The sequence below is a fragment of the Dreissena polymorpha genome, chromosome 8 (assembly GCF_020536995.1).
Source record: "Dreissena polymorpha isolate Duluth1 chromosome 8, UMN_Dpol_1.0, whole genome shotgun sequence".
Classification (NCBI taxonomy): domain Eukaryota; kingdom Metazoa; phylum Mollusca; class Bivalvia; order Myida; family Dreissenidae; genus Dreissena; species Dreissena polymorpha.
Window position 1 is genome coordinate 1,660,535 of NC_068362.1, and position 14,149 is coordinate 1,674,683.

The 14,149-nt window shown below is 39.4% G+C and overlaps 1 protein-coding gene across 6 annotated transcripts in view; it reads left to right on the top strand.

Annotated features, from left to right (window-relative positions):
* Positions 1-14,149, top strand: part of LOC127842729 (ubiquitin carboxyl-terminal hydrolase 20-like) — a 60,517-nt gene that overhangs the window by 9,845 nt on the left and 36,523 nt on the right. For all 6 annotated transcript variants that reach the window (XM_052372405.1, XM_052372409.1, XM_052372407.1 and 3 more), the window contains 3 exons: positions 2,946-3,564; positions 6,706-6,797; positions 7,645-7,811. In XM_052372405.1, the coding sequence (XP_052228365.1) occupies positions 2,946-3,564; positions 6,706-6,797; positions 7,645-7,811 (878 nt within the window). The remainder of the gene's footprint in view (positions 1-2,945; positions 3,565-6,705; positions 6,798-7,644; positions 7,812-14,149) is intronic.

Genomic DNA, 14,149 nt, shown 5'->3' on the forward strand with positions numbered 1-14,149 from the left:
TTAGGATTTTGTGTAGCAGGCTTTTGAGTTATTTACGGTGGCCAACTTGTGCAAGCACCGAAGGTGCGAGTTGCTAGGGAGGTCCGGGGGCATGCTCCCCCTGAACATTTTTGAAATAAAGGTGCCGAATCGTGGCCTCTGAGCGATTTTGGGCACATAATGTACATAATTCTGCTCAGAGGATATTTATGTGAATGGTAAAGGAAAAATAAAGTCCTCAGTTTACATCAACACTGCAATTATCAAGATTTTGATAAAAACAGATATACATGTATATGTATAAAAAACACATAAAAATCATGTAACACCAATTCGACTTTTAATAATTAATTTTCCAAAATAAAACAGTTTGATGTGATTCTAATCTAGCTGCTAAAAAATCATCATCCGATGATTCACTATCTGAGTCTAGGTCATATTCCTTTGATGCCAGGTTAAGTTTTTGTATGGCTATATTGACAGCTGTCTTTAATCAGGCTCAGCTCATCATTCCCCTCAGTAACATCGGTTTGGACCCTAGCATCCACAAGTGTAAGAACTGGTGCTGATGCTGAGGCCCTTGGCTGCTTCGGGGGAATCTTCCGCCTCTCCTTCTTGCCTAGCCACAGCTTGACTGCTGACTTGATAGGCTGCTTGGCTTCAGGACTTAAGTTAAATAGTAAAATAATCAATATGGAAATGTAGCATGTTTTTTTCAGATTGAATTTTACTTTTGAACATCAATTCAGAATTTTTTTTACTTTTGAACTTTTTTTTTAAAGAACAGTACAAATGGCTCATTAAATATAGAAGACACTGTTCAAGATCATGGATGACATTAAAATTTTGTCAGAGGCCTGGAAAAGATGCATACAATTTGGGCATAGATTCTCCTAGCATAACAATTTTAAGAAATATTTGGCAGTTTGGCAATGCAGATTTTACAAAAAAATCGCGCAACCTATGCCCAAGCTGAGGCAATCTTAGGATTTAAATATGTTGCCGAGGAAGCTTCTTTTGGTCAATTTTTTCCAATACAAATTTGGACATAGCTAAACATTGCAGTGCCAATTCCATATATTTAGCATTTTAGGCATTGTGCATAGGCAAACTCCAACCTTAATCATGACGATATCAGGAGATTATCCTTATGAAAGACTTTCTCTCCTGTAAAATGTGGTAATAAATAAATCAACTTACGGTTCGGAGGTTCAAAACTCCGTGGAGAAACCAAACATTGGCATAATCGGAACCATCAACGAAATATGTCGAAAATTAAACCGAAATGTAACAGGAAAGTGCATTCATCCGGAGGTGCCGGTAAATGATAAACGTTAACAAAACTGGAACAAATAACTTCAACAGCGAACTATCGGTCTTACTCGAAACACAAAAGAAAAATTCGTTTTTTTAGACATGTTTTCATTGTCAGTTCGTGACCTTTAATCAAAGTTGAACACTCATGTTACCCGCTTCGCGATTGGACAATTTTATCAAAACGACCAATTAGAAAGCAGTTAACATATATCGGTTACGGTTGTTTACATCCGTTACAGACATTCAATAAACGAATACTAAACATATCGTCATCGTCGTGAACATTTGCCGATATTTTTTAGATTTTTGTTCCGAATTTGAGCCGGCCCAAATAACATTTGAGGCGGTCAAATCGGCCGCCGGCCGCCTCCTAATGAAAACGCTGTATATATATATTAAAAAAGTTAGGTTATCTTTCTATCAAGCTCCATAAGTAAAACCTTTTTAAGTATAATATTGAAAACTCTTGATTCTCATTTAAAAATATTGGCTAGCAAAAAACCCACAAAAAATACCAATGACCTGATTTTGATCAAACAATGCCATTTTTATGTCCCCCACTATAGTAGTGGGGGACATATTGTTTTTGCCCTGTCTGTTGGTTGGTCTGTCTGTCTGTCTGTTTGCGCCAACTTTAACATTTGCAATAACTTTTGCAATATTGAAGATAGCAACTTGATATTTGGCACGCATATGTATCTCATGGAGCTGCACATTTTGAGTGGTGAAAGCTCAAGGTCAAGGTCATCCCTCAAGGTCAAAGGTCAAATATATGGGTCAAAATCACTAATTTAATGTACGCTTTTGCAGTATTTCAATATTCAAGATAGCAACTTGATATTTGGCATGCATGTGTATCTCATAAAGCTGCACATTTTGAGTGGTGAAAGGTCAAGGTCAAGGTCATCCTTCAAGGTCAGAGGTCAAATATATGTTACCAAAATCGCTCATTGTATGAGTACTTTTGCAATATTGAAGATAGCAACTTGATATTTGGCATGCATATGTGTCTCATGGAGCTGCACATTTTGAGTGGTGAAAGGTCAAGGTCAAGGTCATTCTTCAAGGTCAGAGGTCAAATATAAGTGGCCCAAATCGCTTATTTTATAAATACTTTTGCAATATTGAAGATAGCAACTTGATATTTGGCATGCATGTGTATCTCATGGAGCTGCACATTTTGAGTGGTGAAAGGTCAAGGTCAAGGTCATCCTTCGAGGTCAAATATATGGGTCAAAATTGCTCATGTAATGTCACTTCTGCAATATTGAAGCTAGCAATTTTATATTTGAAATGCATGTGTATCTCATGGAGCTGCACATTTTGAGTGGTGAAGGGTCAAGGTCAAGGTCATCCTACAAGGTCAAACGTCATATAGGGGGACATTGTGTTTCACAAACGCATCTTGTTGCCAATGGACCTTGGGCCTGTTAAGAAAATGGCGAAAACAAAAACACCAGTGGTTTTAGGCAATATAAACTAACTCCTGGATTTAGGATTTGAGTTCAATATTGTATTATTCCATCTCACTAACTCGTGCTGAAATACTTGACACACATAAAGATACACATGTTTTTAGGGAAAGTGTTGCCAACTGCTAGTTCATGTTTAAATGATTATAATTTTGACATTGTTTACATGTTTTCCAGGACACCCAGGAGTTTCTTCGCTGTTTCATGGACCAGTTACATGAAGAATTGAAGCAGCCAATCATTAAAGAGACTGACGACCAAGAGGAGGGGCCTAGTATTCATGAGTCCTCAAGCTCGCCTGTGATTGGTCAGAGAAATCCAGATAAGCCGTTCCAATTGGACACTAGTAGCTCAAGCAGCCAATCGGATTACGAGTACGAGACGTGTGACTCAGCCTTGGGGAGCGAGAAGGATTTCATAGATCCGAATGAATTGACGGATGAAGAACAATTGAGCGAGATGTCGAAATTAAATCTGTCTTCTAGTAGCCCACGAGAACTGGGAAAGCAGCGTAAATCAAAATCGAAGCTTTCAAAAATGAATGATGGAAAGAATGGAAGTTTTAAAGATTTGAAAGATTTCAAGGATGCTGCAAACAAATCTATGAAAAATATGGCAGACAATACAAGTGTGGGCTCTGAGGACCAGAAAAGTGATCCCGGGGACTATGTTGATGCTGAGGCTGACCCAATGAAAAGTCGCCGCCATTTACGGACCACATCTGGGTCGTCCGATCGGGACCTTAATGTGAAGTCAGCAAAGTTTAAGCAAGCTGGAGGTTTTAAAACAGCACGGGGTAATTATAGTCTGGGAAGAGTATCACACAATTTTTAAGAAATAATATTGAAGTCAGTTTTGACACACAGGTTTACATGCATAATTGTTACATAGGTTTGCATGCAATTTTTATGCCCCCTTCTTCGAAAAAAAGGGGGTATATTGTTTTTTACCTGTCTGTCATTCGGTCCCAAAACTTTACCCTGGTTAAAGTTTGAAAACTTTTGCATTATTGAAGATAGCAACTTCATATTTGGCATGCATGTGTATCTCATGGAGTTGCACATTTTGAGTGGTGAAAAGTCAAGGTCAAGGTCATCCTTCAAAGTCAAAGGTCAAATATCATTGTATTTTTATGCCCCCGAAGGAGGGCATATAGTGATTGGACCGTCCGTCGGGCTGTCTGTCTGTTCGTCTTTCCGTCACACTTTGCATTAAGGTTTCGCGTTTAGGTTTCGAGAAATGTTCATAATTTCTATGTCCCTTCACATAGCAACTTGATATTTGGCATGCATGTGTATCTCATGGAGCTGCACATTTTAAGTGATGAAATGTCATGGTCATCCGTCAAGGTCAAAGGTAAAAAAACATGTATCAAAGCGGGGCAGTAGGGGGCATTCAGGGCTTCCGCTGTTGTTCGCCAAATTCGCCGTTGGTGAAAGTTTCGCAAATTCGGCGAATAAAATTCTCGGTTGGCGAAAATGCTCGGCGAAACGTTTTTAAAATTCGGCGAATAAAATTCTCGGTTGGCGAAAATGCTCGGCGAAACGTTTTTTGCCTGTCAAGTACCATCCCAGATAGTAAACTCTTTAACCGTCGACTGTGTGTCAATACATCATCGTGTTATTAACCAGAAAATTTGATATGCAGTCTGCTGCAACACCGGTCAGAACCGGTCATCGAAACAAAGCAAACTTGCTGGTGCATTGTGTACTGGCACCATCTATGTATTATAGAACGCTTGCTGGTGTTAAAACAAAAGGTGTTATCGTACATCTTATCGGCTAAGGTAAACAATAAACACTGATTAAAGACTGCTTCCGATTCCAATCAATTTGAGTAATAGCAGTTAGCGACTTATCAACTAAGTCACACAATGAACGCAAGTAAAGAAATTGATAATTGATTTTAATTTCGAGTAGTTTGTTAATTGTTTGCAATGTTTGTTAAAGATCATAGTCTTAATGTGTTGCAATTGTGAATGACGACAGGTTTATGGGAATATAAGCCTAAACATTGTCAGAATTGCGTTTTCCATTATGGCAACCTTAGGCAATAAGCGTCCTTTGGACGCTGACGAATTTATTGAATCGGTCTCAAAAAAATCAAATCTGACAATAGATCGTTCAAAGATATTTGGCTTTCGGAATTCATGTGGTTAGATTATAACGCAAAATCAAAAACCATGTTTTGCAAAATATGTATACAGTTTCAAAAATCAAATTCATTCACACCTGGGTGTAGTATGTTGAAAAAAGACAACATTTCAAAACATGAAAAATCAAAAGGTAATAAAAAAGAATGACAATCATTAATATTAAAATGTATATACTTGAATATTGTTTATATTATAAATAATATATTAAAAATAACAATAATAATTTATGTTCATAATAAATATATATTGACACTTTTCAAAATGAGCTTTTTATGTCCCCCACTATAGTAGTGGGGGACATATTGTTTTTGCTCTGTCTGTCTGTCTGTCTGCTATATTGAAGATAGCAACTTCATATTTGGCATGCATATGTATCTCATGAAGCTGCACATTTTGAGTGGTGAAAGGTCAAGGTCAAGCTCATCCTTCAAGGTCAGAGGTCAAATATATGTGGCCAAAATCGCTCATTTTATGAATACTTTTGCAATATTGAAGATAGCAACTTGATTTTTGGCATGCATGTGTATCTCATGGAGCTGCACATTTTGAGTGGTGAAAGGTCAAGGTCATGGTCATCCTTCAAGGTCAGAGATCAATTATATGTGGCCAAAATCGCTCATTTTATAAATACTTTTGCAATATTGAAGATAGCAACTTGATATTTGGCATGCATGTGCATCTCATGGAGCTGCACATTTTGAGCGGTGAAAGGTCAAGGTCAAGGTCATCCTTCAAGGTCAGAGGTCAAATATATATGGCCCAAATCGCTTATTTTATGAATACTTTTGCAATATTGAAGATATATGGGTCAAAATCACTAATTTAATGTACGCTTTTGCAGTATTTCAATATTCAAGATAGCAACTTGATATTTGGCATGCATGTTTATCTCATGGAGCTGCACATTTTGAGAGGTGAAAGGTCAAGGTCAAGGTCATCCTTCACAAGGTCAAGGTCATCCTACAATGTCAAACATCATATAGGGGGACATTGTGTTTCACAAACACATCTTGTTGTTTTGAAATTTAGCATATTTGATTTTGTTTATTTCAGATCACAAAGAGGCCTCACAAGCGTCTATAGTCTGAAAACATCTTTGACAAATGCGCAGGCTGCAGCAATATCCAAAAGTGAAGCGGCTGTGTGTCGGCTATGACTAATGTGTACTTTGCTGCACAACTGTGTTTTTTTTGTTATGCACACATGATGATTATAGTAATAAACATATTAAAGCTTCTTTGTTTAGTTTCTTCTTTAACACTACTGTAGCCTATACAACAGGCGGTTCCGAATGCTTTGCTAATACTTTGGCTACAGTTTCTAAAATTTGGCTTCAAAAAAATCCAGTTGGCTAAAATGTTGGCTACAGAAATTTTTGGGCCAGGGGAAGCCCTGGGCATTGTGTTTCTGACAAACACATCTCTTGTTCTTTCCTAAAACTTTACCCTTTGTTAAAGTTTGGTCATAACTTTTTGAATATTGAAGATAGCAAGTTGATATTTGGCATGCATGTGTATCTCATATAGCTGCACATTTTGAGTGGTGAAAGGTCAAGGTAATCCTTCAAGGTCAAATGTCAAAAAATACAATTCAAGGGAAGAAATAAGCTTTAAAAGGGAGATAATTTCTAAACCTGCCAAATGATAAATTGAAATTTTATTTCAAAGCGGCGCAATAGGGAGCAGTGTGTTTCTGACAGACACATCGCTTGTTGCTTATTGGTTTACATGCAGTATTGTCACAAAGGTTCTGATTCTTTTGAAAACCTTGAACATTTTCCAGGGCCAGGGAAAACGGTGCATTACAGGAGCGTGATATCAGATGTGTTTGATGGGAAATTGAACAGCTCCGTGCAATGTCTTACATGCGAAAGGGTAAGTGCCTTTAATAATGAAATTATTTCAGTCTGTGACAAAACTCTTGGTGATTTTAGTCTTGCTTTGGAAAAATTTGGCTTAATGAATGTGCATAAAGTGTCTTCCCAGGTTAGCCAGTGCAATCTGCACAGGCTAATTAGGGACTTCACTTTCCGCCTTAACTGGGTTTTGGTAATAGGAGGAAAGAAAAACAACAAATTCCATAAGAGCAGCAACACTTGAATGCTGATGGCATGTTGTTCAGGTGGAATAGCCTCTTCTTTAGGTGGAAAAACACATTCTGTAGGTGGAAATAACACGTTCTATAGGTAGAATAACACATTTTATAGGTGGAATAGCACGTTCTTGAGGTCAAATAATGTATTCTATAGGTGTTATAACATGTTCTATAGGTTGAATAACACATTTTATAGTTGTAAAAACTTGTTCTATAGGTGGAACAACACATTCTATATGTTAATAGCACGTTATATAGGTGGAATAACACATGATTTATGTGGAATAACAGGTTCTTTAGGTGTAATAACATATGCTTTTGCTGGAATAACACGTTCTATAGGTGGAATTACATGTTCTATAGGTGGAATAACACATTCTTTAGGTGAAATTACATGTTTTGTTGGGGAAATAACATGTTCCATAGATGGAATAACACTTTATATAGGTGGGAAAACTCTTGGAATAACACATTTTGTAGTTGGAATAACACGTTCTATAGATGGAATAACACATTCTATAGGTGGAATATCATGTGCTTTAAGTAGAATAACACTTTCTATAGGTGGAATAAAACATTCTATAGGTGATATAACGCTTTCTATAGGCGGAATAACACATTCTTCAGGTCTCGACGACCAAGGAGACGTTTCAGGACCTCTCCCTGCCGATCCCATCCAAGGACCACCTGCACATGATCCACACATCGAGCGTCCATGGACCGGGAACCAAGACTGGCGCCTGCAGCGAGGTCCACCAGGGATGGTTCCACTCTATGCTTGGCTGGATGAGAAGGTGGGAACCAGATATGCTCAAAATGTGCTTACATCCTATTTTATTTACCTTACTTAGCAGTATTTTCTTAGACAAATTTGGCTCCATTATTCCCATTGCTAATGTCAAAAGTATCTATTTTTATCAAATGACTTCCTAAAATTCTCAGTTGAAAGTTTTCAAAAAAAAATGTGCCCCCGAAGCAGGGCATAATTATAGTGATCAGTCTGTCCGTCACACTTTGCTATAGGTTTTGAAAAATGCTCATTACTTCTATGTCCCTTGAGATATAACCTTCATATTTGGTATGCATGTGTATACGGACAAGGCCTTTCCATACGCACAACAATTTTGACCCCTGTGACCTTGACCTTGAACTTGGGGTCCGTGTTTTGGTTTCAAAATCTGCGTTTAGGTTTCGAAAAATGCTCTTAACTTCTATGTACCTTGAGATATAACCTTCATATTTAGTATGTATATGTATATGGACAAGGCCTTTCCATACGCACAAAAATTGTGACCCCTGTGACCTTGACCTTGAACTTAGGGTCCACGTTAAGGTTTCGAAATCTGCTTTTAGGTTTCGAAAAATGCTCCTTACTTCTATGTCCTTTGAGATATAACCTTCATATTTGGTATAAATGTGTATATGGAAAAGGCCTTTCCATGCGCCTTAAAATTTGACCCCTGTGACCTTGACCTTGAACTTAGAGTCCGCTTTTAGGTTTTGAAATCTGTGTTTAGGTTTTCGAAAAATGCTCATATTTTCTATCAAAGCATATAGGGGGCATACGTAATCCTATGGTGACAGCTGTTGTTTGTTGTTGGTTTGTTATTGTAAATAAAATGCAACATTAAGATCAATGCCCTATGAAGCTTTATTGGTTTAACTTAAGAAAATATTATAATGAACACATTTTTCTTATCATTTTAAAAGTATTTGTTTGCAAAAAAAACACACACTAATTTCCCTAATATTAAAAAAAACGCGATGTTTCCCAATCCAATAGTGACTCGACCAAATTCACAAAATGGTTAAAAGAACATTAGAACCAGATATGCTCAAAAGTCAAAATGTCCTAGTGCCATATTTACATTACGAAGTTGATCAAACTGTTCTTGGGTCTTATTTACTTTACGTCGTCCCTCAAATTTTCCTTTATTGACATTTATCTTATTGCATTTATCTTATTGCAACACTAGAAACCATCTTTAACCAAATTTACCTTACAACATTGCTCAAAATATCTTTTGCTAAAGTTTTTGCATGACAATGCTTGCATTTCTTGAAATTTACTTTACCAATTGTGTCTTGTTCTGAGAAAACTGGGTTTTATTCATGTGCGTAAAGTGTCGTCCCAGATTAGCCTGTGCAGTCCGCACAGGCTAATCAGGGACGACACTTTCCGCTTTAATGGTATTTTTAGTTTCAAGGAAGTCCCTTCTTACCGAAAATAAAGTTTAGGCGGAAAGTGGTATCCCTGATTAGCCTGTGCGAACTGCACAGGCTAATTTGGGACGACACTGTACGCAATGAATTATGCCCAGTTTTCTCAGAACAAGACACAATTGGTAAGCAGCAAAAATTACTTTACTTAATCAGCCTTGGCATACAGCTTTTTAAAGCTTTAGCTGGGTCGGGCTTACAGCTGAGTCTGGCTACCAATTTGGGTCTGGCTACCAAGCTGGGTCTGGCTACCAAGCTGGGTCTGGCTACCAAGCTGGGTCTGGCTACCAGCTGGGTCTGGCTACCAAGCTGGGTCGGGCTACCAAGCTGGGTCGGGCTTACAGCTGGGTCTGGCTACCAAGCTGGGTCTGGCTACCAAGCTGGGTCTGGCTACCAAGCTGGGTCTGGCTACCAAGCTGGGTCTGGCTACCAAGCTGGGTCTGGCTACCGAGCTGGGTCTGGCTACCGAGCTGGGTCTGGCTACCGAGCTGGGTCTGGCTACCGAGCTGGGTCTGGCTACCGAGCTGGGTCTGGCTACCAAGCTGGGTCTGGCTACCAAGCTGGGTCTGGCTACCGAGCTGGGTCTGGCTACCGAGCTGGGTCTGGCTACCGAGCTGGGTCTGTCTACTAAGCAGGGTCTGGCTACCAAGCTGGGTCTGGCTACCAAGCTGGGTCTGGCTACCAAGCTGGGTCTGGCTACCAAGCTGGGTCTGGCTACCAAGCTGGGTCTGGCTACAGAGCTGGGTCTGCCTACCGAGCTGGGTCTGCCTACCGAGCTGGGTCTGGCTACTGAGCTGGGTCTGGCTACCGAGCTGGGTCTGGCTACCAGCTGGGTCTGGCTACCAAGCTGGGTCGGGCTACCAAGCTGGGTCGGGCTACCAAGCTGGGTCGGGCTACCAAGCTGGGTCGGGCTACCAAGCTGGGTCTGGCTACCAAGCTGGGTCTGGCTACCAGCTGGGTCTGGCTACCAAGCTGGGTCTGGCTACCAGCTGGGTCTGGCTACCAAGCTGGGTCTGGCTACCAAGCTGGGTCTGGCTACAGAGCTGGGTCTGGCTACAGAGCTGGGTCTGGCTACCGAGCTGGGTCTGTCTACCGAGCTGGGTCTGGCTACCGAGCTGGGTCGGGCTACCAAGCTGGGTCGGGCTACCGAGCTGGGTCTGGCTACCAAGCTGGGTCTGGCTACCAAGCTGGGTCTGGCTACCAGCTGGGTCTGGCTACCAGCTGGGTCTGGCTTCCAAGCTGGGTCTGATTACCAAGCTGGGTCGGGCTACCAAGCTGGGTCTGGCTACCAGCTGGGTCGGGCTACCAAGCTGGGTCTGGCTACCAAGCTGGGTCTGGCTACCAAGCTGGGTCGGGCTACCAGCTGGGTCTTGCTACCAAGCTGGGTCTAGCTACCAGCTGGGTCTGGCTACCAAGCTGGGTCGGGCTACCAAGCTGGGTTGGGCTACCAAGCAGGGTCAGGCTACCAGATTGGTCCGGCTACCAGCTTGGAAATTTCACTAGGCTGATTAAATTTCAACTTACCAGAATACAAGTAACAATTCTGTTATTTTTGTACTGAAGAAAAATGAAAATAATAAAGATTAACAAAATAAACTTTTAACCATTTCCCACTTAGATGCCAAGTGAAAATGGCTTTTGCAAATAGCATAAAACCAGAACAGCCTGTGACTAACTCGCAGTCTGTTCAGGTTTTATACTGTTTGCTGCTCATTAGTATCTGATGTTTGGAAATGAAGCCTTTAAAACTTGAATGTAGTAAGAAAGATCTTAAATTAAATGCAACTTTCTTAGGGACTACAAATGCTTGAAAATAAGTATATCAATGGTAAAGGGTTAACAAAATAAACTTGTGATCTTGTTTTACACAAAAAACAAGGTCTTCAGACACTACACATTTCATACTTGTCAGTGTCTGTCTCACTGACATGCAAGTCTGACATATCTGCTATGCTCTTATGGGTGGGTCTGTAAAATATACTGTTATAGCACTCGTGATTAAAATTTTCCACACAAATATGTGAATGTCAGGAATGCAATATCATTGTCAAACTGACAATAATCTGTGTACTAGAAGTCAAACAAGAGTGCAACTTTTCTGCCCAAAGTTCTGAGTCTTCTGAATTAGAAACAACCATTTTAGCTGTGGTGAAATGGCTACCAGAGGCCTTGGCAGGATTTGTTCCTTGACCAATAAACTATACTTCGAAGTTAATACATGATATTTAATTGCATGTTTTTAACAACAGTTTTTTCATAAATTATTTAATGCTATACACATACCATCCAGTCAGCAATTACAGGTTCACACTGTGCAAGCCAACACAAGTTGAACCTCATCAAAACGACACCAGGTTCGATTAATTTTCTATGACAGTTGGTACTTTTTTTCCTTGATTGTTCATATTTTTTGTTGCTTCTTTTATCCTCCTTTGGCTGTTAATGTGTTGGTGTTGCGCTCTAAAAATAACGCAGAAAAGATATTTTCCACCCAGTAATAATAATAAAAGCGTCTGATGATGAGTGCTCAGGGGATATGAATCCATACATGGCAAACCCATTATATCCCGGTAAGCAGGATCCAGGGATTTAGAACATCTTTTGATCAAGTAAGCGCCTTCAATACTTAACCAATCGCTTTCATATTTGGCATGTAGGTACCTTGCATGGACCTCTACCTTTTGATGAGGTTTGAGGTCACTGGGGTCAAGGTCAAGGTCACCGAGGCTAATAATAGACTTCCTTCTGTCACACTTATGCTACCGTTTCTCATGGCGCCTTCAATACTTAACCAATTGCTTTCATATTTGGCATGTAGGTACCTTGCATAGACCTCTACCTTTTGATGAGGTTTGAGGTCACTGGGGTCAAGGTCAAGGTCACCGAGGCTACTTCCTTACTTCAGTCACACTTTTGCTACTGTTTCTCATATTGCCTTCAATACTTGACCAATCCCTTTCATATTTGGCATGTAGGTACCTTGCATGGACCTCTACCTTTTGATGAAGTTTGAGGTCAATGGGGTGAAGGTCAGCGAGGCTAATAAAAGACTTCCTTCTGTCACACTTTTGCTACCGTTTCAATTAGCGCCTTCAATACTTAACCAATCACTTTCATATTTGGCATGTAGGTACCTTGCATACACCTCTACCTTTTGATGAAGTTTGAGGTCACTGGGGTCAAGGTCAAGGTCACCAAGGCTGATAATATATTTTTTTAGGTGGTTATTAACACATAGATTGACAAAGCGCATCATCGGGGAGCATCCATCATTTTCACTGATATTCTTGTTTTTCATGTAAAGCACACAACCATGTTTACCCCTCCCCCCTGTTTTTAGCTCGGCCGTTTTCGGAGAAAACCCGAGGTATTGTCATAGAAAGCTTGTCGTCCGCCGTCCGCGTCGTGCTAAAACCTTAACATTGGCTCTTAAATCAAAGTGCAATTACAACTTTGAAACTTCATATGTAGCTGCACCTTGATGAGTTCTACACGCCACACCCATTTTTGGGTCACTAGGTCAAAGTTCAAGGTCACTGTGACCTCTAATATAATACTTTAACATAGGCTCTAAAATCAAAGTGCTTCCACCTACAACTTTGAAACTTCATATGTAGATGCACCTTGATGAGTTCTACACGCCTAACCAATTTTTGGGCCACTAGATTAGTTCCTCATCACCACTTACCTTTCTTCCTTTTCTTCTGACAAGCTTTTATTTATTCAAAACTGCACCCACAGCCGTGCATTTGCATCTGCTGTGCGGTGCTCTTGTTTAGTTTTTTAGTGCCAAAATAGAGAGTTAAAGATTTCAAGCCAAGAAAACTAGCACAATGGGACCAAACATGGCTGCCATTTTTCCATTGCGCAATCAAACAATCTGGATCATTGGAAAGCTTAATTATTTTGTATTCAAAAGAGTTATTATGATAAGAGCATGGGTGTCATAGCAATATATTTTTTAGACAATTTTGTAATTTCTTAGTAAAAAAATAACAGTCCTTAGTGTATATCCTTTGTACTGATTAAAAGCTTGCGAAGAAAAGAATTAATGTACATCATGTCATTCTTCCTGGGGAAAGACTCGGCTTTAATTTTAAATGCTGAATGAACAATTTGCGCAGGGGAGACAACTAACTCTAAGATCTTTACGTTGGTTAAAAAAATTGAAGTTCTTTTTTTTCTTTTAGTGGAAACTTCATTATAATTAAAAAAACTGTTATGTTTTTAGTTTGTCACACTACACAGGTGTGAACCTGATGTACAATGAAGGTGCCAAAAATCTGGACCAAACTGGAAAACATATTAAGTTCCCGTTCAAACCTATATTTACCAACTATCCATTATGTGGAAAATAGCCCAATGTAATCTGTCAATGAAGATGTGCACAAACAAAGACAAAGACATTTTAGTCTATTTTATTCAGACATTTGAATGTTTGTAAAAAAGTGTTGCGACCCCGTTCATGCCTACAATTACCATGTTAAAGTTGTTCGGACAACAGCCCTAACTGACTGTTAGATGATAGGGTGTAGTACTCTGAAATAAAAAATTGCATCTATTATGATTATTTATGATCATGTAATAAATTGTTCTTAGGTTAGCAGCCAGGATAGTGTTATATCAGTGTATGAAGCACTCCAACTTATTATTAAATTTAAAACTTTGAGATGAAAGACTGAGTGCTATACATGGTAAAATATGATACATAGAGCCATAGATAAGGTCTGGTTTAGAGGATGAACATTGCATGAAAGGAAAATTGAGCTATTTAGTACGGTTAATTTCGTTAAAAAACTTTCAATTGATGTCATACAAATATTTGTTAACAAGAATTTTCTAAGTTTGAGAAGGTCTGTTAACCACTTAGTAATGAAAATCTTGTTTAATTTTGTTTGAGCAATCTGATAAT